This window comes from Rhinatrema bivittatum, chromosome 4, assembly GCF_901001135.1.
Source record: "Rhinatrema bivittatum chromosome 4, aRhiBiv1.1, whole genome shotgun sequence".
In the NCBI taxonomy this organism is placed as follows: Eukaryota; Metazoa; Chordata; class Amphibia; order Gymnophiona; family Rhinatrematidae; genus Rhinatrema; species Rhinatrema bivittatum.
The window spans coordinates 131,872,065-131,898,476 of NC_042618.1; the positions used below are offsets into that span (position 1 = coordinate 131,872,065).

General features: G+C 43.4%; 1 protein-coding gene across 6 annotated transcripts in view; it reads right to left on the reverse strand.

Annotated features, from left to right (window-relative positions):
- Positions 1-26,412, reverse strand: part of TMEM229B (transmembrane protein 229B) — a 166,088-nt gene that overhangs the window by 30,968 nt on the left and 108,708 nt on the right. For 4 of the 6 annotated variants that reach the window (XM_029598845.1, XM_029598841.1, XM_029598844.1 and 1 more), the window contains exon 2: positions 12,135-12,199. The exons of the other annotated variants lie outside the window; for them this stretch is intronic. Coding sequence is in view for 2 of the 4 variants with exons in the window: in XM_029598841.1 (XP_029454701.1) it covers positions 12,135-12,162 (28 nt within the window). In the remaining 2 variants the exon portion in view is untranslated. The remainder of the gene's footprint in view (positions 1-12,134; positions 12,200-26,412) is intronic. 6 annotated transcript variants of the gene reach the window in all.

Consider the following 26,412-nt stretch of genomic DNA (forward strand, 5'->3'; position numbering starts at 1 on the left):
CTGTGTGCGTCTTAGAGCATGTCTCTGTGCGTGCATATGTCTGTGAGACCTTGACTGTGTGTGTATGTGAAAGCATGTCTGTGTATGTGTGTGTCTAAGAGAGCATATCTGTGTGAATGTGTGTGTGAGAAAGCATATCTGTGTGTGTCTTAGAGCATGTCTCTGTGCGTGCATGTGTCTGTGAGACCTTGACTGTGTTTGTATGTGAAAGCATGTCTATGTATGTGTGTGTCTGAGAGAGCATATCTGTGTGTATGTGTGTATGTGAGAAAGCATATCTGTGTGTGTCTTAGAGCATGTCTCTGTGCGTGCATGTGTCTGTGAGACCTTGTCTGTGTGTGTGTGTGTGTGTGAAAGCATGTCTGTGTATGTGTGTGTCTGAGAGAGCATATTTGTGCGATGTGTGTGTGTGTGAGAAAGCATATCTGTGTGCATTTTTTTTTAAATTTCTGTGTGTGTCTTAGAGCATGTCTCTGTGCGTGCATGTGTCTGTAAGAACTTGTCTGTGTGTGTGTGAAAGCATGTCTGTGTATGTGTGTGTCTGAGAGAGCATATTTGTGCGAATGTGTGTGTGTGAGAAAGCATATCTGTGTGCATCTTAGAGCATGTCTCTGTGCGTGCATATGTCTATGAGTCCTTGACTGTGTGTGTATGTGAAAGCATGTCTGTGTATGTGTGTGTCTGAGAGAGCATATCTGTGTGTATGTGTGTGTGTGTGAGAAAGCATATCTGTGTGTGTCTTAGAGCATGTCTCTGTGCGTGCAAATGTCTATGAGACCTTGACTGTGTGTGTATGTGAAAGCATGTCTGTGTATGTGTGTGTCTGAGAGAGCATATCTGTGTGATTGTGTGTGTGTGAGAAAGCATATCTGTGTGTGTCTTAGAGCATGTCTCTGTGCGTGCATGTGTCTGTAAGACCTTGTCTGTGTGTGTGTGTGTGAAAGCATGTTTGTGTATGTGTATTTGTGTGTGAGAAAGAGAGCACTTTCCATGATTCAGCATGTATGTATATATGAGAGAGAGGAGAAACATTGTAAGAAACAACCCCTCTCCTCTCCCCTACTAATCCACAACAATCTCAGGACATCTGGAAATAAAAAAAAATCCCAGGTATGAACAGTAGGAGATTTTTTTTTTTTTAATCCTTTATACATTTTTAAATATTGGGAGGTGTTTGTTTCTGCTCTTTTGAAATGTTTTATTGGTCTTTGGAAAATTGATACCAGTTTTAAATTATTGGATGATATTCTATTTGTCAGCTGTTTTGAAATATTCTTTTTATTAGTATAGTTTTATTTCTATTGATTATTTATGTTTCCTGAGTTTATTGTTTGATGTTTTATGAGGAACTGTAATGTTTCTGTTTTTCCACTGCTGCACTGCATACATAAATGAAGGACATATGCTGGATGTGGTTTACTAGGATTTCAGCAAAGCTTTTGATACAGCCCTGCATAGGAGGCTCATGAATAAGAGGAGCAGCCAGGGAATCGGTCCCAAGGTGGAGGACTGGATAAAAAAACTGGTTAAGTGATAGAAGACAAAGGGCAGTAATAAATGGAATTCACTCTTATGAAAGGAGAGGGTTTAGTGGAGTACCTCAAGGGCATGTTCAGTTCAATATTTCTGTTCTGGGTACAGTTTTGTTCAATATTTTTGTTAGCAAAATTACAAAAGAGGGATTAGAAAGAACAGTTTGTCTTTTTGCATGTAACCCTAGCCTAGTGTGCCTGTACTTCAAGGGTGGGGCCATAAAAGATAATGTTTTGACTCTTTGGGGCTAGAACCTAACCAGGCTCGCTTGATCCCGGCCTATTACTTTCAGGGCCTGGATTCTTTGTCAAACTGGGGGAAAGATTACATCCAAGGCCCCCTTGGTTCTCATCCCTGGGAGTGGTTTATCTGTATAGCACAATGTGTGCTGAGGGTGCCAAATAAAACTACTGGTGTTAAAATTTAGTGAAGAATGGTACAACAACTTAATCCACAGCACCACAGAGTCTTTTACTTTTACGATCTCTTTCCTCAATCTGTGCAGGAATCTTTGGCACCAGAACCAGGGAAACTTCTACCCTCCAGGGTTTGGAAAAACAGAGTCCCCGGGTGGGTAGGGTATCCCTTAGATGGGCAGGAAACCCCTCCCAAACTATCAAAAAAAATAAAGTTATTGTCTCTGCACAGAGAGCTAAATTCTCTCTCTCCCCGAGGTATGAAGGCTTCGGATGGGATTCCTCACTGATCTTAACGTTCTCTTTAGTCACTGTTAGTTAGTCTGCTAGGTTTTTAGATTTCTTTACAGATCCCAGATGGGTGGAATCCAAGCTGGAACAGCAGCTTCGCATGTCCTTAAATGGGAAGGAAGGGGGCAGCCAAACCTTCGTCCTAGATCTTCAGAAACAAGGTATTATCCCCCAAAATGTTGCAAACCACGTTGTTTTAACCCTGCAGCAGGCCACCACCTCAAGGGCAGGTCTTCCCTATCCCTGGGATTCCCAGACACTGGTTTCTCCGTGCCCTGAATACAAGAAAGGCCCAGGAGTCTCACAGGGCTCCTACAAATTAAAGTCTTTAAGCTCAAAATATTCCCGAGATATAGCCCTTGCCCACCAGGGAATGAAAGGGAAACGGCAGATCCCCGACCCGACTCACAGACTACCAGCAGGGTCGGCTGGAGCCCCAGCTCAGGCCCAAAAATCCAAACTTGGGAAAAACTTCCAGATACCTCCTAAACCTCCAAAAATCAAGCTACACTGCCCCCAGAGCTCTCTGTGGAGAGCTGCTATAAAACCTCTGAAAGGGGACAGCCATTTCAGACCCCTCAAAGAGAGGGGCTGTGCATGAATAGTGCCTCCCCCTAATTACTAACCTACACTGGCCCTCTGAACATGAATTATCCAGGACTTACTGGTAGCGTGACTGGTGGCTCCCGTTACATGCAGATGACACCAAGATCTGCAACAAAGTGAGAACTCCTGATGGAGTCTCCAAACTGAGAAGTGATCTAAGATAACTTGAGGAATGATCAAATGCATGGTGCTTAAGATTCAATGCAAAAAAGTGCAGTCATACATTTGGAGTGTAGAAATCCAAAGGAGTTGTATGAGACGGTGGTAGAGAAGCTGATGTACACCAACCAAAAGCGATACCTGGGGGATAGTAATATCTGAGGATCTCAAGATAGCAAAACAGTGTGACAAGACAGTGACTAGAGCCAAAACAATGCTAGAATGCATAGGGGAGAGTCATGAGTAGCAGAAAATAGGAAGTGTTCATTCTACTGTACATGTCATTGGTGAGGCCTAACCTAGAGTACTGTGTTCAGTTCTAGAGGTCACATCTCAAAAAAGATAGAGAGTGGCAAGAGGTGGTCCAGAGAGAGACAGCCAAAATGGTGCATGGTCTGCATCAAAAGCCTTATGAGATGAGATTATATCTTAGAAGAGAGGACATACAGGATGTATATGACGGTTATTTAAATCCCTGAAAAGTATCAATAATGCACAAGAAACAACCTTTTTCAATGGAAAGGAAAGTCTAGAACTAGGGAATATAATATAACGCTCCAAGGGGTTAGACTCAGACCAACATGCTTTATTTGTGTTAGATGGTGCCCCTAGTGTTCCCCTATTTACCTGTGCAGAACCAGGCTGGACACCTTGTCCACCTTAAATCCACTAAGGAGAGTATGCTGTATGGGCGGGATCCTGCAAGACAGGTGGGGCTCAAATGGTGTAACCAGAGATTGGGATCCAGGTGGGGAAAACCAGACCAGGCCCAGGTCTCCAGGATGAAGGCAGCTCCTGTAGCATCCAAACACTGAGTTGAGACAAAGATGGACTGTGAGTATTGAGGGAAGCAGTACTGAACTGTAAGTAAAGAGAGCACACTGTTCTGAAGGGAAGACAGTATACTGTTGTGCGTGTGTGAAGCTGTAATAAAGATATATTGTTTTAAGTAATGCTGGAATCAGACTAGTTTATCTCCAGGCCTGTGGAAATCACTGCTCGTTCCCACATATGGTGTCATGTATGGGATTTTTTTAAAGCTTTGCACTGAAAAAAACCAGGCCTCCAAGAAAACATTTATTTTGAGTTCAGAGAGTTGTGAAGAAGACCTGTGGTTCTAAATGTAGTACAGAATACAGGGGGACTTGTGAAAAGGTGTGGCTCAGAAGCTGCACTGAAGATTAAAAAACCCAAAGTTTAAAAGTTTCAGGTAGAGAGGAAACTGTGTGTGGGCCTGCTTGAGGGACAGCCAGGAAGTGGTAGGTTTGTACTGGCTAACGCAAAAAGCCCAGCTGAGGGAGATAGGGATTTAAAGTGATTTAGTCAATGCTAGTTATGCAGGCTTTTTTTTTTTTTTTTACTTTTTTGCCTTGAAAAAATAAAAGAGGAAGGATCACTGGTACAGCAAGGCTGTGCTGAGCAGCTTTTGGCCCTGGAAAAGTGGGCTGTGAGTGCAGTGAATGGAAACAGGTTGGGGCCCTCTTCCAACAAGCAAGCCACTCTGCAGGAAAGGTGTACAGTAACAGGAAAACCTGGAGTGGAGTAGTCAGAGGGCTGGAAGGAAAGAACAGCATATATTTGTATGTATTGGGAGTTCCCCAGTCCCAAGAGCTGGGTCAGAGGGAGGACCTGAGGCTCGTGGTTTGGCAGCTAGACAGGCCAGCCAGGGGAATTGAGTGAGGGAACCTACTCCCAAGAGTCCAGGCCAGGCAAGAGAGTGAATGCCTAGACTGGCTGGACAAGGAATACCGACAGCTCATGGAGGAACTGGCAAAGGGGTCCAGTGAGGTGACTGAGTCTTGGCAACAGTTTGAGATTGGCACAACAGGTGGTCCTGATGAAGACCCTGTAGGGTGCCCAAACACTTCCCATGAGAAGCCCCAAGAAGGGGGCAGTAAAGAACCCTGAGAGAGGGGTCACAAAGAGCCCTGGAGAGGGTTGTATTGAGAAGTTGGAAGTCAGCCTTTCAGGAGGCCCTAAGGAAGACCCTGTAGGGTGCCCAAACACTACCGGGAGTTCAGAAACCTAGAGAGCACGGGCATGAAAAGGCAAGCGAGAGATACCATGGAGAGCCCAGAGGGTGGCGTTGTGGAAACTTCAGCAAGTGGGACTGCAGAGGAGCCAGGAACAGGCATGGGTGAGTGGCCAGAGTTTACAGATGAGGAAACTGCGGAGAGCCTAGGGGGAAGTGCTGCAAGGTGTACAGAGAAGGAAACCACGCAGAGCCCAGAGGATGGTGCTGTGGAGACCCCAGCGAGAGAGGATGTGGAGGAGCCAAGAAAAGGCTCTACATCAGAGATACCAGATGCCAAGAAGAAGGCACAGCTAGTTATAGAGGAACTAGCACTTGTGGTTCCCCAGTTGGTTCATAAAGCTCCAGTGGGGTGGAATTCAAACCCAGAGCCACCAAAGGTCTCAGTTAAAGAACTAGGGATATGCACTGCATGAATGGCACAGAGAGTGGTGGTTGTGAAGCTGTCAAGGGTAACCCTAAGATATGGAGGTGAGCATGTCACTAAGTCTCCGTTCCCAAGTGTAGCTGATGGGAGCCAGAGGATGAGAAATGGGATCTTGGACCTGATGAGTCCAAGCTGAGGGGAGGGGTATGTGAGATAGTGCCCCTAGTGTTTCCCTATTTACCTGTGCAGGACCAGGCTAGACCCCTGGTCCACTTTAAATCCACTAAGGAGAGTATGCCCTATAGGCGGGATCCTGCGGGGCAGGTGGGGCTCAGAGTGCATAACTAGAGACTGGGGAATAAAAGCTGGGATCCAGGTGGGGATAAGCAGATTAGGTCCAGGTCTCCAGAAGAAAGGCAGCTCCTGTAACTTAACACTGTCCAAACACTGAGCTGAGACGAAACTAAACTGTGAGTACTGAGGGAAGCAGTACTGAACTGTAAGTAAAGAGAATACACTGTTCTGAAGGGAAGACAGTCTACTATTGTGCATGGGTGAAGCTGTAATAAAGATATGTTTTAAGCAAGACTGGAATCAGACTAGTTTGTCTCCAGGACTGTGGGGATCACCGCTCTTTCCCACGTTGCGGTACACACAGTGCACACAGCACCTCCTCCCTTTCCCTTCCTGAGATTCCTTCTTCCATCCTGTGTCTTATTCCCAGACTTAATGAGATTGGGAACATGTGCACTGAGAACTGGTTGTGATTCATTCTGAGTGTTGGAGCGGGGAAGGAGCTGGACCAGATGGTATATACCCCAGAGTTCTGAAAGAATTAAAAAATGAAATTGCAGACCTATTACTAGTAATTTGAAACCTATCATTAAAATTGTCTATTGTACCTGAAGATTGGAGGGTGGCCAGGATAACACCAGTTTTTAAAAAGGGGCTCTAAGGGTGATCTGAGAAACTATAGGGCAATGAGCCTGATGTCGTGCTGGGAAAAATCATAGAAACTATTCTAAAGAACAAAATTACAAAACATATAGATAGACACAGCCAGCATGGATTTACCCAAGGAAAGTTTTGCCTCACCAATCTGCTACATTTTCTAAGGGGTTAATAAACATGTGGATAATGGCGATCCAGTGGATATAGTGTATTTTGACAAAGTCCCTCATGAAAGACTACTGAGAAAATTAAAAAGTCATGGGTTAGGAGACAATGTCCTATTGTGGACTGAGAACTGGTTAAACAACAGGAAACAGAGTAGGAATAAATGGTCAGTTTTTTCAGTGGAAGAAGATAAATAGTGGAGTACCTCAGGCAAAACTGGGACTGGTGCTTTTTTAATATATTTTTAAAAATCTGGAAAAGGGAACAAGTGAGGTGATCAGATCTGCACATGACACAAATTATTCCAAGTTGTTAAATTGTAAGAAATTGCAGGAGGACCTTTCAAGACTGGGTATCCAGATGCAGATGAAATTTAATGTACGCAACTGCAAAGTGATGCACATAGGGAAAAGTAATCAAATTGTTGTTACATGTTGTTAGGTTCCATATTAGAAGTCACCACCCAGGAAAAGATCTAGGCATCATCGTGGACAATTCATTGAAATCCTCAGCTCAGTATACAGCGATGGTCAAAAAAGCAAACAAAATGTTGGGAATTATTGTAAAAGGAATGGAAAATAAAATGTAAGTACTATAATACCTTTTTATTGTTCCATACTGTGACTGAATCTAGAGTAATGTGTGCAATTCCGGTCACTTCTCAAAAAAGATATGGTGGAAAAGGTTCAGAGAAGGGTAACTAAAATGATAAATGGAAAGGAACAGTTCCTCTATGAGGAAAGGCTAAAGAGGTTAAGGCTTCTCAGCTTGGAAAAGAGGAGGCTGAGGGGAGATATGACAGAGGCACAGGTAACTGCAAATCAGATGTTTACTCTTTCAAAATAGGAGACACTCCATGAAGTTACTAAGTAGCCCATTCAAAACAAATTGGAGAAAATTATTTTTTCACTCAACACACAATTAAACTCTAGAATATATTGCTGGAGAATATGATAAAGACAGTTAATGTAGCTAAATATACAAAATGTTTAGATAAGTTCCTGGAGGAAAAGTCCATAAATTGCTATTAACCAAGTAGACTTGAGGAAATCCTCTGCTTATCCCTGGGCATGCAACATGAAATCTATCTACATTTGAGAATCCTGCCAGGTGCTTGTGATCTGGATTGGCCACTGTTGGAAACAGGATACTGGGTATGATGGACCCTTAGTCTGACCCAGTATGGCAGTTGTAATATTATGTTCTCTAGCAGCCATATGCATCAGATGAGGTAACTAACTGAGCCAGTTGCCCACATCACACTGATTTCTACTTTCTTCTGTACTTGTATATAGAGAGAACTGGGCCATTGTGATGAGTTCATGTGTGTCTCGGCACCTCTGTCTCCCTTAATTTTAAAATCTGGAAAAGAGAATGGTGAGGATTTTAGCGATTTTCTATCTCTTTTGACCATATGTGTCCCCTCCATATTTGCATTGCCTGTCCTTAGGCTTGAAAAGGTTGGGAAACACTGCACTACAGTAAGGAGTGGAGTAACTTTCAGCCAAGGTTGAGTGTACAGTGAAAACCCCATTGGAAGGAAAAGGGGATCCACTGTTCTAAGATTCAGCCATACGTTGAGATCCCTCTACTTCTGCTATTGCAGCAATGGATGCTGGTGTAGTAGCTCTGCCTAAGGAGCTTCCTATTATAAACTTGGATCACTGCTCAGCTGCTCCATACAGAAACTGAGAGCTGCAACAATTCTCTGTTTCCTGTGGAATGTAACCTGTTCAACTATTGCCTTGTAAATAAATTCAGACCAGTTTAGAATCACTCCTGTTGAGTAGTCTACTATTATTTAGAGTTGCCTAACAGGAATTGCAACAGTAGTCACAACGAGGACTATTTTTTTACACTGGGTCTTCACCCAAGGTCTATTACAACATCTGACAGATTGACTATAACCAACCAGGCATTTCCCCTGATGTATTCATTTACATAAAAAATATCCATGCCTGCATTCAAATTTTTTTTTAGGGGAGGGGGGGAGATGGGCTGGATAGGAGAGTGGTAATCTCCTTCTTTTTCTTTTGGGCTTCCAGCTTAGTTGAAATTAGCTTCTACTGGGGCTATGGTGCCATGGGCCTTCATTCTAACTACCTAGTTGGGAGGAGGGGAGGGAAGGCTTCCGTTACTAACACTCTCTTCTCCTCCCATCTAGCTCAACCATATAAACAGTCCTTGGGCAAGGATCACACAAACCACAGCTTCCTCCAGAAGCAGACGCATGCCTGATCCTGACCACCAGGTGTCACTGCTGTGTGTGTGTGATAACTGGGACTTCTTTCCCTGCCCTCCACCCCGCCTTGGTGAATGGAAACCCTAGCATCCCCGGTCCCAGTCAGCCCAAGGGGTTGATGTCAGGCTCAGGAACTGAGTCCAGGTCTCCTATTTAGGTGCATGCCTTGTTGCCACTGAATAACTGGGCTGACTGCTGTGGCTGCATGCTGGAAGAACCACCATCCCAACTACAAACATTGGTCACCTCTGTGATGCACCTCTGCTGACCCTAACAGACCAGAGACTCAAGCCTGACAGAACATACTGTATGAAAAAACTGCATAGAAAGAAATGACTATTCAGATGAATACAGTTTTCAGATGTTTTCCTTCTTACTTTTTAACCGTACAAATAAATACCAGTATGAGAAGATGTTCTTTCTTTCTAGTTCTTGCCTTATCTATTACTTCTCTGGCTAATTGTTACTGTATACCTGCTAGTTCTATGTATGCTGTGATTCTTATCACTATTTCATCGACTAGTTGTTATTTTATACCTGCTGTTTCCATATGTATCCATGCTATATGATGATCGGCTTTACTCATAGGGGTAGATTTTCAAAAATACACACAGGCGAACATGTGTGCGTGATACCCAGCGCACACACATGTATGTCGATTTTATAACATGCGTGCGCCAGCAGCCTGCAGGCACACGATCCTCCGACACAGCAGCAAATAGCTGCTGTGACGTAGGCCTCTGGCCCCGCCCTGCCCCCAGACCGCCCATTTTGTAAAGGCCCGGGACTTAGATGCGTCCCGGGGTTTTACACGCATCACTGGGCCTTTATAAAATAGCCTGGCGCACATAGCACTTTTAAAATCAGCCCCATATTGTTGAATCACCTAACAATTCCTTTTATTAATTTGCCACTATTATGTGTGTTCTTAATGTACCCCACTCTGAACGTAAGAAGGTAGGGTAATAAATGCTGATAAATAAATAAATAGTAGTGTTATCATGGAAAACCATTGTTTGCAGTAGACTGGCAAACAGAAAAACATATTTATAAGGCTCAACTGTCTACATACAGATACTAAAGCCCAAAAGATCTGGAAGATCAGTAGGAAGATAATACACATTATTTTGTTTACATACTGCCTTTTGTGATATTTCAAAGTATAGGTAACATAATAACAATAATATAATATTATATAACAGGTTTTTGAGATGCTTTTGTTTCTACTAACTTTCTTGGAATCTTTTTAATAAGAAAATTACAATTCAGCAGATGTACTGTACAACAGCAATCTCCAAAATAATGCAGCCTTAGCTAAAATTAATTTTCTATTCTATTTTCTTTCATTTTGATTGTTTGGTACCTGTGCTATATGATTCCCTTATTGCAGTGTTAACCACCTCAGAATGGAATGCTGCACTTGGGTGTCCTAGAGGGCGGGGGTGAGATGGTAGGTAAGAACTCACGATGTCCCTTAAGGGGTCATCTCTGAAAAGTCCTCTTTCCTGCTGGGCTTTGTGACCCACCCAGTCTGTCTCCTGGGGGTAGGGAGGAAAAGCAGGGATAGAAAAGTTAGGGGGGGATGTTGGTCCAAAAAGAAACCTCTGCAATAAATAATTCTTGTGGTAAAAATTAAAAGTTTTATTTCACTAGGATAAACAAAAAAAAAAAAAAATTAAACAGTCTGGCAATAAACAATATAACAAATACTTGAACTCTTTCAACAAATATTTTCTGTTTAAACTTTATACTTCCAGAAAATGCCTTATACCCTTACATATACTTAAACCACAGTGATAGATTTCAAACAATTAAAACTTGCTTTGTGAGGTACAAGATACCTTGAAACAATTATATTCTTTTTTTTGTAGAAAGAACATAAGATTTGCCATACTGGGTCAGGCCAAAGGTCCATCAAGCCCAGTATCCTGTTTCCAACAGTGGCCCAATCCAAGTCACATGATCACAAGAGATAGACAGATACCATGCTGCTTATTCCAGTGATAAACAGTGGATTTCTGCAACTCCACCGTAATAATGGTTTACAAGAACATATAAACCTTATACCATGTCCAACTAAGCATTAGATAAGTAGTGCACTTGTATATCTCTTTGCTTTAAAATTCAAATTGGTAATTTTGTATTCTCTTTTTTTTCTTTACAGGCTCTCCCTATACAGCATCCTGCCTATACCCTGACTATACCAAATCAATAAAAGAGACTAGCTCCCTGGCATCGAAAATCTTCCGTAAACTAATTAAACTGATTTGCTAGCTAAGCACAATAAAAGTATAAGCAAAATTTCCTTGTCTTGAATATTATTTAATGGGTACAGCACACATCCACCTTCACAAATCTCCACCCTTCCCTCTAATAAGGATAGGTAAATAGAACTGCCATCCTATCCAAGATTTTACCATTAAATATCTTGTCCCCTTACCTTGGCACAAGGAATCATGATTAGCTTCTAAAAAAAAACAAAACAATTTTTTGTGCCTCTCTCAATTTCCTAAGCCATACACTAGCACTGCTATTAAACTAATCTCTTTAAACTGGTGGCTGAATACTCCCAAGTTCTTTTTTCTTCTCTTAGAGAATGGCAAGGTCAGTACAGCACTTCTGCCCTAGTACAGTCGCACCCATTTTCTTCCACTAATCTTTTGTCCCAAAAGAGCAGATTCCTACTCTAATGACCTCACAAAAATAGTGTTAGTCTAAAGGTTTCCACAGACTGTGCTGACAGTTTTTCCCATTTCATAGCATAAGTGTCAGCCACTTCTAGTAAAATCTTTATATTTTTTAAAGTAGTTGTGGTGCCACAAAAATCCCCGGGAGGCTAATCACTTTACTCCCTTAATGTTCCTATACTGGTACCAATTATATGGCCTTATACTGGAGCCTAGTTTATGCACACAGTGAGAGGCCTGAAAAAATAAAACTAATAGATCTCTCTGAGAGACTGCCTCAATTTCCAACTAAGCTATTTCTTAGTTGCATTGTGTAACTTGTACTTCTCTCCAGCCCAGTGTAGTATATTTCTTTATTATTTTTGGATTTAGCTCATACCTTTTCATTGGTAACTCAAGGCAAGTTACATTCAGGTACAGCAAGTATTTTCCTTTCTCTAGATGGTTTATAATCCAAATTTGGGCCTAAAGCAAAGTGACCTGTCCAAGGTCACAAGGGTGTCAACAGGATTTAAACCCTCACTTTCCTGGTTTATAACTTCCTACTTTAATCACTAGAGGTTAGTTCTCCACTGCATGTGTGCCTAGACATTCCTTAGCCTGTATTCACAACAGGCACCACAAAATTAAAACTGTGACTAAGTACAGTTTCGGCAAGTGGGGGATCCCCCACCTTTTTACTCACTGTTGGTCTCTGGCTGCTTGCTTCTCATTTCCAGATAGAGGGGAAACAGCTGCAAAAATGGCCATCTTCAAAAATCAACAAATGAGTGAACAAAAGATAAATGAACATCTTATTTTTTCACTTTTAATTTCTTTCTTAAGTCTTAACAGTTTTACCAAGTGATCAGTTTACCTAAAATAATGGTTCTCAAACCTGTTCTCTCATGCATATTCATTGTGGATATCCTGAAAATCTGACTGGCTGAGGGTCCCCCAGTACAGGTTTGGGAACCTCTAACCTAAAAGGCAGATTATACGGATGCCAGAATATTTCTTTCACCAGTCACTCATGCAATGTGTTTGCAGCCTGCCTCTGGAAAAGGCAAAGACAGAAGAAATCGAAGTTACAAGAACATGAAAATTGCCATGCTGGGTCTGACCAAGGCCCATCAAGCCCAGCATCCTGTCTCCTACATTGGCCAATCCAAGATGCAAGTACCTGGAAGATCCCATAAAGTAGATCTAATTCCTGTTATTTACTCCCAGGGTTAGCAACAACTTTTTTAGTCTACCTGGCTAATAATGTGTTAAAGACTACTCTTTCAGGAACTTGTCCAAACCTCTTTTAAACCCCACTATGCTAGTTGCCTTGATCACATCCTCTGGCAACAGATTCCACAGCTTGATTGTTGTTGCATCTGTGGACCCTTGGGCTGAGGCAAATCTCCCTGCAGTGTCTCGCCATTGGCAGGCAGACCCAGGCAAAGCAGACACTGGTCAAGATCTTCACCTATAGTAGCCCACATTCCCCTCAGGTTGAACCTTTGGGTGCTAGGGCCGGCAAGACTTAAGTGGGGTCTCTGCTGATGGCAGAAGAGAAGGTCTGTACTAGCAAGGGGCATGGGATGGCAGTGGTTGGGCATATCCAAGGTTCAGACAGTAGTCAGAGGCAGGAGGTGGTCAGGTGCATCCAGGGTCCAGGCAGGGGTCAAAGGCAAGAAGCAGTCAGGCATATCTGAGGTCAAGGCCAAGGTCAAACCCAGGTATCAATCTGAAGGAGAAGAGGGATGGATGGCAGAAGAGAAGGTCTGTATTAGCAAGGGGCAAGGGCAGGCAGTGGTTGGACCTATCCGAGGTCCAGGCAGTGGTCAGAGGCAGGCAGCGTCAGACATATCTGGGGTCCAGGCAGTGGTCAGAGGCAGGCAGCGGTCAGGCATATCCAGGATCCAGTCCAAAGTCAAAACCAGGTATCTACTCAAAGGAGGAGAAGAGGGACGAATATGCAAGGAAGGCAGGCAAGGGCAAGAACAAGTGGGACGAAGACTGAAGACAAGCTGGATGAAGACTGGAACACAGAGAAGCAACATGCACTACTGAGGAATAGCTGGACCTGTTGCTGAGGCAAATTGCATCTGGAAGGCTGCCCTTATAGGGCTGTTGAGCTGACATCAGTAAGGGGCGTCAGGTGAAAAAGTACTTTCTACAATTTGTTTTGAATCTGCTGGTTATTAGTTTCATGGAGCGTCCCCTCACTTTAATGACTATGGAATACCTGCTATATCTAAATTGATTTTTAAAAATGTACATCAAAGAGGCCTTCATCCCAGCAAGTCAGCCTTTTCTACCACAAAGCACTTGTGCTTCAGATCAACATGACTTCCCCATTCCCCCAAAATAGCTTCTCTTATTGAAATATTCATGAGCTGGGTGACTCTAGGGAGACCGGATTGCAAAGCTTAGTGCCTGGAGCATAGTAAAACACATAGGGCTCCAAGTGCTATTTTATCCTTAGTTACAAAATTATGAGGTGTGAATTTGGACTGCCAGAAAATGTTCACCTTATTTGTGCATCAGGCCCCTTATGTTTTACTCTGTTTTTGAATTATTTCACAATATATCTGAAATAATTTTTTAATTTATGTATTGGATTTTGAAATGTATATTAAGCCACTATGCGCAGTCTCGTTAGATTGATAGGGTGGGATATTAAGGGGTGATTTTGTAACATTGCACATAAGTTAGCCAGCAAATATCTGCAAAAATTACATCAATTTTCAAAGTAAGTATAATTCCGCTTTGAAAGTTATACAGTTACACCTACTATTTGATGCATGTAGCTTTGCCAATGGAATATATGCATATACTTTTTAAAATCACAAAGTATGCATGCAAGTCCCAACCCCACGTAGGCTCCACCCCTGGAACAACTCTCTCCTATGCATGTAAATGTATGTGTATACCTTGGGGTAGATAGTCAAAAGCCAAAAACACAATAGTTATCTGTGTAAATGGCTTACCTGGCTATATTTAGCCCTTATCTGGCTAAATTCTAGACGGGTACCTAGGTATCTGGCTAGAATTTACCCTGATAAAAAAGGGGCATTTCAAGGACATTCTGTGGAGGGGGTTATCTGGCTAACCTAGCCGAATGTTTTAGAGGAGCACAGAGGCCTCGGGAGCAGGGCGAAGGGTCTCTTCCTCCTGGCAATATTGGGGGAATCAGGCGGGTCAGGGGAAGGGGCTGGAGGCCTGCTATTTAGCATACACTTGTGGGTGGGTGGGAGGTAAGGGAGGGGGCCGCCAGATGTTAACATTGCTGATAAATTGGGATGGGGAGGGGGGGTCTGGTTAACATTTTTAGGAGTGAGAGGGTGAGGAAGGCTCGGCCCAACAGGGCCTTTAAAGATATTTGAGGGGCGGGGGAAGCCAAGGGAGGGGATGGCCCATTCTCTTTATTTAATACTTTTCAACTTTTGATGTTAACATTGCTGATAAATTGGGACGGGGAGGGGGGGTCTGGTTAACATTTTTAGGAGTGAGAGGGTGAGGAAGGCTCGGCCCAACAGGGCCTTTAAAGATATTTGAGGGGTGGGGGAAGCCAAGGGAGGGGATGGCCCATTCTCTTTATTTAATACTTTTCAACTTTTGACAGCTCTACTTAGCTGGATATCATTAACGATATCGGATTAAGAGGCATGCTATCTGGCCACACTAGGCCGGAGAACTTTACAACCTACTTGGCTATATTCAGAAATAGCCGGTTAGGTTTCAAAGTTATTTCAGTTACATATAGCTAACTGTAGCCGGATAACTTGTCCTCTAAAGGGCCTATTAAATATTGGCCTCCTTGTGCATGCGTTTAATTTTATGCACATGTCAGTTAGACAATGTGTAAGGGTAGGAATATAAGAGTATTTGGAATGTGTAAGTTGTGTGTGCGCATGTGTATGTGTGTGGTGGGAGTATGTGGAACGTGTGTGTGCATGTGTGAGACATTTGTTTATTAAAAACATTTCTAACCCACCAACCCAAAGGTTCTCAGCACTGTACATAAAAACATTCATATTTACATTGAATCTAAGTCAACAAATAAAAGAGAGGAGAGCTCCTCACATTTTCCAAGTCCAATTTACACCTCCTAACAGCTCTAATTGCCTCAAGATAATCACAAGCAATAGGCTCTTTGGAAGTGTGGGGGAAAGTGGATTTGAATGTTCCTTTTTGTGCCTTGTTTCACCAGCTGCTTTAGTTCGTTTTCCCCTTCTCTGCTGGTGTTACTGTGCACTAAACTATGGAAAGGGCTGAATGGGGAGGGGGGCAGGGGGGCAGGGGGGAGGGGCAGGGCATTTGCAATAGAGCACCCATGAACATTTTGTAACCTGTAACTGTTTCCCAAAGAAAACAATGGGATTTTTGGGGGGAGACTCAGTACTTCAAATATACCAATCAAATATTTTTAGCTTTTTAACTTATCCATCATACTCACATTTTCTTCCTACATGCCAAATTTGGTGTCTTTAAGTCCCCTTTTTGGAGAATTATTGTGCCTACAGACAGACAAACATTGATCTATTTTCTTTCCCATATTCCAGCTGCCTTAAAGCTTAAAAAAAGTTAAAATACCACTGGGAGCCTTTTCCATTATGAAAAATAAATTATCAGGGTTTCCCTGACTTGCTTACTCCTCCTATTTAAAAAAAAAAAAAAAAAAGGAATGATGTGAACTTTTGTTTGCATTTAATTCATTAGCAATACCACAAACAGAACTTTCTGGGTTTCATTCACACATGCACAGCCTCTCTCCTCCCTCTCCCCCCCCCCCCCAAAAAAAAAAACCCCCATTATAATTCAAAGTGTTAGTGTTTTATTTTTCATTAACAAATGCATGATGTGAAAAACACACAAAAATGTCAAACTTGTGCAAAACCTGCCCAGTTAAGGATAAAGGCAACAACTAAAATATTGCTGGCTATTTATTTATTTATTTGAAAAATGTATTTACCGAGGTCCTGGCCCAAAAATAGTGCCTTAAACATAAAAACAATAACATAAGACAGCCACTACAGCAGCAGTCCACCTAACATCTCCAAAAATGCCCCATTTACCTAGCCACTAGAGTTCGATAGCCAAGACCATAAAATTGCCTTGTCACTGGACTTAATCCAGGCTGTATCTTTTTCCACTGTCGTCTACTAAATCCATCCCAAGTATAAATATTTTGCAGACTCAGAAAACCTAAGGTGTATTAGCCCTAACTGATAAGTCTAGGATAGTCAGGCCCAAATCTGTCAGATGTGATGGATGAGGAGGGCGACCACCCAGGATGCGAGGCCCAGGGGGCACCAGCAACCCTTGTCTGGGGGATGGAGTCCCAGTGCTCTGTGACACTGTTTGCTGCTACAGTGGAGGTGGGAGCATTGCACATCTTTATGTAGCCATGAGTGTGCAGTCATTGACAAGGGATCTCTGCAGGCTGGCTGTAATATTGGAGGGGGACCTGCCACCCCCCCCCCCCCCCCCCCCCGGACTGCCAGATGTGCTAGCTAGGCCAGCAATGGGCCTGATCAGATCTCAAGCATTCTTAAAACGTAAAGCTATAGGTAATTGTTGATGAATAAGGTTATAGTTATACAGTGGGCTAGGTTTTTATTGCAGTGTCAAAATGTTCTGCAATTGGAAAGAAAGTTCCTGGCGCTGGATCCCACCACAGAATTCAGTTATTGATTACCTTGTTGGGCACTCAACTCAGGGAAAGCATCCTAGAGAGCTAGAACTGGCAAGCCTCACTTCAAGGTAGCGAGTTCTATTTGCAAACACACTAAAAAAAAAGATGGGCCACAGCCTAAATACCACTTAAGATAAATTTAAGGCAGGGAAGCGAAGTCCAGAATAGGAGCCAGAGGGATTGGCTTGTTTCCTCCCACCCTGTTCTCCCAGATTATGCCCCCCTCCCTCTCCGCTCACATTGTGTTCTACTATCCCTGGATAGGACCCGTGTGGTCATGGGGAGTTAGGACAGGTGGGAGGTTAAGGGGATCCTATTGGCTCATTTGGAGGGAGCCTCGGTGGGGAGGGTTTAGGGGGGAGTTTCTTGGAGAGTGAGCAACGGTTATGCTCACTCTGACCTCTGTGATTTCAAATCGTCCTTCTCTTTTGGGCTGGTCTGTTGCAGTTGGTTTGTGATGGTCCATACCCGCGAGAGGATGGTCAGTTCTGGTACCTCAGCAGAGTGGTGTTGCGGTCGGGCTGCCACCGCAAGTGAGGGCAGACGAGAGATTGAAACGTGTGCCATTGCGATGAGCACTGTAAGTTTTGGGGAGGAAGCCCGGGTGGCTAGTCGAACTGCAGAAGTTTAGAAGGTGAGTGTGCGTTCAGCAGGGGAGCGGTTATGGCAGCTTTAGGCAAGGGGGCCTCTCGCTTGTCAGTGAAGCGCCAAGTGATTTCAGAAGGAGTGTTGAGGCTTGGGGGATGTTTCAGTGGAGGAGCAGGTGGACTGTTGTGACCGTCACTGCCCGACATCTCCATTCCGCCCTCCTTACCTCCTTGGCGACTCCCTCTTGCTCTAGTGGAAGGTTGGCTGCTGCGGCGTCATTCTTCTGTCTTCCTCTGGCGTCTCCGGAGCAGCTCGATGCTGCAATCCACCATGTTTCACAAGGGCCTAAGGGTGTGCGCGCAGCACGGCCCCTGACTGATGTACCAGCAATGGCGCAAACCTCAGGGGCATCCCCCTGAGATGACGTCAGCAGTACCGGATATATAAGGTCTTAGAAATCGCTAATTAATCGAGCTAGCAAGGAATGGATTCGTTCTACGCTACACTGCCTCCTCGGACTTACCAGAGGTACCCGCTCCTCGGGGGCCTCGCTCTCTTTGTTTTTCAGGTCACAGTCTGGAACCGGTACTCGCTCCTCGAGGGCCCATGTTCCCAGACTGGTTGCTGAATACTTATTCTGCCTGGAAGTCATCACTGCCTACTACACCAGTGAGTTACCATCTCTCTCTCAGAGCTTTCCCTGGAACCAGGTACTCGCTCCTCGAGGGCCTAACTCATTCCAACACCTGGACTACTTCTAGAGACTATTGTGTGAGTGTTACCATCAAGGTTCTGTTCCTGAACTCTGCATACTCTGCCTACTCACTATATTCAGTTTCACTACAGCACAGTTATCCAGGATCGCTGTTCCAGTACCTGAGGGACTACAGCCCTGCCGGGCACTTCCAACTCACTACTGCCACCTCTGGTGGTTCAATATACTGTTTAATAAAAGAACTAGTGTGTGTCTGTCTCCATACTCTGAGCCTGACCGGTGGTCCCTCTCAGGATCTTTCCCCGGGGGCGTGGTCATCTGCCATCGGCCCTAGGATCCACCCACAACTACCTCAAACACCAACATGGACTCGCACAGGATGGATAATGAGTCAGGCAAGGAGGCCTGCCAGTCTGGTGCATCGTCCAGGAAAGCTGGGCAGGAAGGGCCTGCATTGAGAGAGCGGTTAGTGTTAGGGAATGCGTCAGTGAGTTCCAATGTGACAATGGTTGCACCTGGCAGGGGGGAGGCTGGAGCTGAAGCACTTAGAGAGTGGAGGGGGGGGCAGGAAGATGATGTTGGCGACTTGTCCAGGGTCGGTCCCAGGAAAGGAAGAGCATCGAGGAGTGGCAGCAGCAAGGGCAAGGCCCGAGCTACTCAGGAGCAGGACAGTCATGAGTCAATTCCTCCATGGAGGGTTTGATGTGGTAGGGGAGAGAACTGGTGCAGCCGCAGGGGTCCAGTCAAGGGTAGTTACTTGATTGGGAGCCAGATTTTTTTGGTACTTGGGGCTTTAGGGGCAGCGAGGGTCCCAGTATTGGAGATTTTCATTTGGGTTGGGAAGGCAGGGGTGGGGTTTGGACTCCATTCGCGACACCCGGGGGCCTTCCATCTTCGCCGTGAGTGGAGCACACTACGTTCGCAGCAGAAGGGAGGGCCTTCTATTTTCGCCGCGAACGTCGCACCCGGGCCTTCATCTTCACACACTCCGTTCACAGCAAGCCGGGGTCTTCTCTGCTATTTTCTGCACAGAATTTGGCAATTCTGCGCAGAAAATGGAAATTCTGTGCAGGGGGAATTCTGCGCAAATTCTGTGCTCCGCAGTAGCGCAGAATTCCCCCAGGACTAATAGTATGGTGAGCATTTGAGACTGGCTGCAGTTGGCAAGTGGATTTATTGGTTTGGCAAAAGAGGAATGAAGTGGGACCAATTGATTCTGATTGGAGTGCACGGGAGATTATCGTTATTCATTTAGATGGAAATGACTTGGGCTCTTGGTGTTATAGTGGCGGCCAGAAAGGATTTTGGGAGTCTGATGAACATGATGTCGCATTCTCGGTTCATGTGGTCAGATATTTTAATCAGACTCAAATTGGGTGATCAGCCAATGTGGAAAAATGGTGTTAAGAATGTCCATCATCAGGTCAATGCTTGGGTGATGGTACAAGGGGGTTTCTGTGTGTGTCACGAGTGGGCTTTAGATGGATGCCTGAGTCTTCATAGGGGGAACAGACTCCATCTCTCTGATGTGGCGCTTGACCTTTTTAATAATTCCTTACAGGAGGCATTAGAAATTAGGTTTAATGTTAGGTGGTAGGCTGCAGTGTGGGGAGGTCGTGGACTGTTCTATGAATGTCCTCACCTGTAGCAGTAGACCTGAATCTAAGTTGTGTAAATTGAATATGGTTACCTTTTGGTATGTGGGCATGTGTAGCTAGGGGGGCTGCTACACGATGCACTGAGCATTATGCAAGGTTTGCAACCATAATGCTGGTGCTCTCTTCTGGGGGCGTGGCAGGAAGGACTAGGTGGCTGGCATTGGCCACCAAAGGTGGGACCAGATTAATGATGGGCTTGAAATGGCACGCCGCTGGGGTGTGGCAGTGAGTCGCCTTGAGAACTCTGTGTGGAGGGATGGTGATTAGGGTTTGTAAATTGTGTTCTTGCTTGGCTTGAGTTACTTGCTGTATCCAGTAAACTGTGAATTTATTTAATACCATTTAGGTGTTTTGTGTGGTTTGTTAAGGGTGTCTGGGAGGAATGCTGAAAGTCCTGCTGCCCATGTTAAGTAATTGCAAGTAAATATCACATAGTGCACCCAGCCATTATAGTGCAATTAGCAAGCTGAAAATAATTAACTGTTATTTAGTTAACATAGGGATCCCCTGCCATTATCTCCACTGCATATGGAATCATACAAAAGAAAATCAAAGAGCAAAGAAATGGTTGCATTTTTCAAGAAGATAAACCAAATGTAGGTTATGACCTAAATCTACACTGACTGGAGTACAAATGTGTTAAGAAAACAACTGACTAGATCAGTAATAGTGTTAATGCATCATAATTACCATGACAGACAGCTGGTAACGATGGCGGGACAAGAAAAAGGAAGAGATGTCACGCCACACCTGGTAAGGATGGAACCTGAAAGTTTTGACAAGGAGCAAACTTAAGAGGACAGACTACCAAGGTAGTGCCCAGCCAGATGGCTAAGCAAAGTGGAATAATAGATTGAGGGGAAAGAAGTGACGGAGGATAGCAAGAACTGAAAAGGAAAGAATACATCAGGGAAGTTCACGTAATGAAGTAGAATGAGGATAAGCAGATCAATGAGTAGATATTCCTCTCGATATGGTACAATCCATTTCTTTTCTTTTTAATGTTCTATTTGTAAAACAGGTATGCTATAGACTGACGCTAAGAGGCCAATCTACTTAATGATAATGATTTTACTAGGCTACCACCAGCAAAATTACTACCTGCAATAAATCAGCCAATATTGCCCTATGTACTAATATATTTGTATGCATGCTCAGCTATAGAAATGCTTGAATTCAGCAGAGTAACATAGTTACCACAGCAGAGCTCTTTACCTGCAGTTAGTTAACGAAGCCACAGTGTCTATAAAACTTATCAAACATCAGCCTCTCTGACCCTAGCCATCAGCTACTTGTGGACAGTAGTAATAGAAGATTGCAGAAAGCCATTGAAGGGTGGAAAAGGAGGATGAGGCGGTGGAAGAGGTGATGAGAGAGGAAAATGAGGAGACAGAGCCAAGAGAGGAGAAGGGAGAAGCTAGATATGGTCTAAAAGGAGAAAAAAAAATCTTAGAAATGGAAGTGGCATCACAGGAAGCAAGCAGAGCAGGGATACCAGGATCTACTGTGCAGCATCCTTGATCCTGGAGCACTGCCCACTACTTCTTAAGGGAAGAGTCCAGTAAGAAATCTGTACCGACAAAGGTCAAATGGTGGACGGAGATAATTGCAGCCATCACCTGCTTCAGGCTATTCCAGCATGCTAATGACCACAGCAAGAGAAGGTACAGGGGCTGCAAAGGATTACTGCACCAAAGGAGATCTCCAATCCTGGTTCTGCTTACCAAGAGTAGAGGAAGGGAGGCTATGCTCCAACCAGCTCTGGGTTAGAGAAGATAGGCTGAAGACTCTTCTGGGACAAAAACAGGTGGCAGGCACAGAACGGAGGTGCATGGCCTAGAAAAACAGGCTCGTTGCTGGCTGAGGCCACCTTTCTGTTCTGGCGTTTCTTCCTCCCTCCCTCTCTTGCCTTGTTCTCTCACTTTGTTTTTCTCACGCTTCCTCACTTTTGCCCTCTTTCTTCCAGGCTCACTTTTCCCTCTCCTGTTTATTTTCCTCTTTCACTGTCTCCTTCCCCCTTTTGCAGTGGTCACTGCAGCCAGTGCACCAACAGCTGCATTAGGATAGAGAAATAATTAGTTCAAACTCTTCTGAACTGAACTTTCTCATGCAGTTTCAACATGGTACTATCCTCCAGTTGGCAATTTTTTTTCTCAGCTCCTAATGTTCACAGTAAATGCTACACTATAACATGGCTACGGCAAACATATTGTCAGGATTTTATTTCTTTCTATTTCTATTTCTATCTCGTTTTTCTCAGCAGGTTCTCAGCTGGAGTGCACTGAAACACAGTCCCTTTCATGTTCCAAGCTTAATTTTTCGTAAACATAGGAATAACAAGCATACAAGTTCTCTTTATCACAAGGATTCAGCAGATGCAAGTTCTCCTGGCAGGGGTTAAGACATACAAGTCCAATAAAAGCTTCAAGTATCTTCAGGCAGCAATCCCAGGCAGTTCACATTAGAAAAACAGGGACTCATAATCAGATCAACTCCAAATATAACTTCGGTTCTCACCAATGTCTGGATCCGGGTTCTACAACATGTCTAAGTAGCCCTCCAGTGGGCTTAGAGGACAAAGCTACCCCCATTCAATGCCCACCAGCAACAATTCCTAACACTTACCACAGGCCATAGCAAAGCATTTACCATTATTGATGAGCTGTGACAAAGGCTTAGTAGATACAGCAAGTTTTACCTTCTGCAGTAAACTCCATCTCAGTTTAGTACATGGACCTTTAAAATACAAAATCAGTTAAACCTCAAATGCCAAGAAAATTATTGTATATGCTTTAACTCTCTCCATGAATAATTACCAGTGGGGACTTTGCACCTGTAAACTCTGCGTGTACTTTTGTACTTCCTATTAAGAAAACAGAACTAGCCAGGCTGCTATAAATCCCTACACAGAAACTACACAGTAGAAGAATACCTTACTTACCTCTGTCACACACCCGAAGACAGACAGACCCTCACCAAATACAGAATAAAGTGACCATATAGTATAAAGAGAAACATGCAGACAAAAACTGTACTGGAAACTGCACAAAACCAGACTCCGTATGTAGAGCATCAGTGGAAAAACAGAAACATCACCATTCCTCATAAAATAATAAAAAACATTGATCCTAATAGTAAAACCATACTAAAATATATATATATTTCATGACAGCTGACAAAAAGAATAATATTAAAAAATAAAATTCATATAAATATGTTTTAAAAAAGTTCCCAAAAACCAATAAAATAATTCAAAACAGCAGACATCAAATAATACCCAATAATCATTAAAACTAATAAGGATAAAAAGATTCCCACCTTTCCATGCCTGGAAACTTATGATTTAGTCACTCTGGAATTGTCCTGGATTAGTGGGGAAAGGGAGCTGCACACAAACTTTTCCCACTCTCTCTCATATATACAAACTTTCTAACACACAGATGTTCATTCTCAAAACACACGCTCACACTCTCACATATTCTCATACACATGCTTACTCATACACACACACACACATGCTCTCATGCTCACACACATATACTCTTACTCACACTCTCACACACATGCTCATTTAGACATTTGCACATGCTCACACACACTCTCATGTCCCACATATGTCAGTCACTCAAATGCTTCCTCCTGCTCCCCCTTCCCTTCCATCTCCTCTCACTCAGTCCCTTCTCTTTCCTCCCTCCTCATTCGTTTACCCCAGTTTCCCTTTCATTGCCTCTCATGTACTCAGCCCCCTTTGCGGTCTTTCCCTCCCCTTTCACACGCTCACTTAACTCCTCCTTTCCCTTCTCACTTATTACCCTTCCCTTCCCTCGCACCTCACCCACCGTGTCTCTTCTTTCCTCCTGCCCGCGGGGCCTGGGATCCCCATGGACATGTCATAATCCTGCTCCACCAGCTCAGGGTTCATTGTCCCGCCCGGGGGCCTGGGATCTCCACAGGTATGTCATACTTCTGTGCCACTGGTTTGGTGTGTCTTCCTGCCTGCCGCACATCACAAACCTGTGCCACCAGTGTGGAGTTTGTCTTTCTGCTCTGGGGCCTGGGATATAGGCAAGCCATTATTTGGGGTGACTGGTGACTTCTTTCTACCTGCAGGCCTGCAGGCACAGAATCAGGGTGAGGCAGCTGCCATAGAGGTTGTTCACATTTTACTGCTCCAGGATTTGGCTGCCTGAGGCAGCCACTTTATCCTGCCTCATGACAGAACTGCCCCTGTGTACACCATCACCCACCTGGGCGGGAGCTGCACAGCTAGAAAAGACAGCAACCAAGAACCAAGAGAGCGTCTAGCAAAAAACCTGAAATTCCATATAACTAGATCACCCAGTGCAGCATACATAGCACCGTTCTTTACTGAGGCCTGCTAAATATTTGAATGTTTCTATAATATCAACATTTTTCCTTCTTTCTATCAGTGAGTACACTTTGAGTGTCTTAAGCCTCTCTGAGTATCATCTGTGCTACAGATCTTATACCATTTTAGTGAGCCTTCTCTGAATTGCCTCCTTCCTTTTTATGTCCTTAGAAAGGTATGACCTCCAGAACAAAACATAGCACTGTATATGAGGTCTCACTAATGAAGAGCTGCCGAGTTACCCAGGTCCATGAAGGGGATTTTAGGCCAGCCCTAAATTTCTGACAACCCCATCCTGATTCATTATGGGACCTGCAACAGTGATGTCAATGGGTAGAATCATTTTCGAAAGATACCACACTGTATTGGGATGTAAGTTCAAAACCATAGCTGGCCAAAGATTCTCTGTCCTGGAACCGAATAACTTGACAGCTCTGCTAGTGACCTGAATAAGGATAATATTACCTCCTTTTTTCCTGCTAATGATACTTCTTCATATGCCCTTGAACATACTGTCAATGTTCCCTATGTCTCTATCACATTGATTGACAATCTTCAGTATATCCAAGATGATTGCTCCTAGGTTCTTTCTGTTTAACAATTGCTTTGATCACTAAAATAAGGGCAGGGCTGTCTCCGGAATTTATGGGTTTTATGGTTCCTTAAAAGCCCCTGGACCTTTTACACTTACCTCATCTAGCAGCAATCCTTAACACTTTCCCTAGATACTGACACATTCGTTTATCTGTCATGTTACTTTCATTTGAAAGGCCAGGAGAATAGTTTTAATCTATCCGTATATCTGATCTTGATTCAGGTAGTCAGATTGAGTGAGTTGGGCTTTTCTGGAAAGAAAGCTCTTCTGTGTAGCTGCATATTGACCATGCAAGATATCATATGCCTGATTCAGATATCTTGCATGGTCAATATGCAGCTACACAGAAGAGCTTTCTTTCCAGAAAAGCCCAACTCACTCAATCTGACTACCTGAATCAAGATTTTATGTCACATGTTTAATGCACAGTCATCCAGCAACTACAGAGTGTTGACCATTAAGTGTGTGTATGCAAAAAAAAAAAATTGTTTTGTTGTATTTTGTTTCCTTTTTATTGCCTTTTCATTATTGCATTTCATTTATTTTTGTTTTCAGCACACGCTATTTGCAAATAGTATGCATTAAATATTTTAGTGTACATTATTTGCAACTAGCACACACTAAAAAATAAAATAAAAATAAAACAAAAATGATTTTTAGTGTGTGCTGTTTACAAATATCATGTGTAAAAAACAGAAACAAAAAAAAATGAAATTTGATTTGGCTTTTTCTGTCAATTCATTTCAAAATGACAAGAAACTTAGGAAATGTTGTTGACATCCATACTGCTGATTTTATATATTCTGCTGCAATTATACTTTCTTTCCTACATTACTGTAAAATCGATAAGTACTGGACAGACCCAAAGAATAACTTGGGTCAAATCCACTTGGCATTCACCTTAGAAGAAATAAAAGAGTAAAGACAGTAGAAGTGCTGGGAGGAGGGTCAGAGTGAGGGTTAGGATTGGGATTGCAGAAGTAGATGGGAAAAACTGAGCCTGCATCTCTTTCCTGTAGTGTGCATGTAGAATACATAGAAGGCACTTTTAAATCAACAGTGCAGAAATCAATGTCTCTATTTCATTTCTCATTCTTTAGAAATAAATATAGATAAACCCACAAAATGCCTATATATAGGATGCCTTCTCATCATTAATTATTTAGGCACTAATTGAGCCAAACGTCAGTCCCTCATGCTTTGTGGTTGGAGTTAAAAAGGCAAGACTAGAAGGAAAATCTCCCCGAGGAACTAGTAAGCTGGAAGCTCTGTTTATGTATTCATTTTCATATGTTCATTTTTTTTTCATTCTTCATAGATCACCACTCAGGCTCAGTATTAGGAGAGGCAGGTAGTCAGATGCTGCTTGT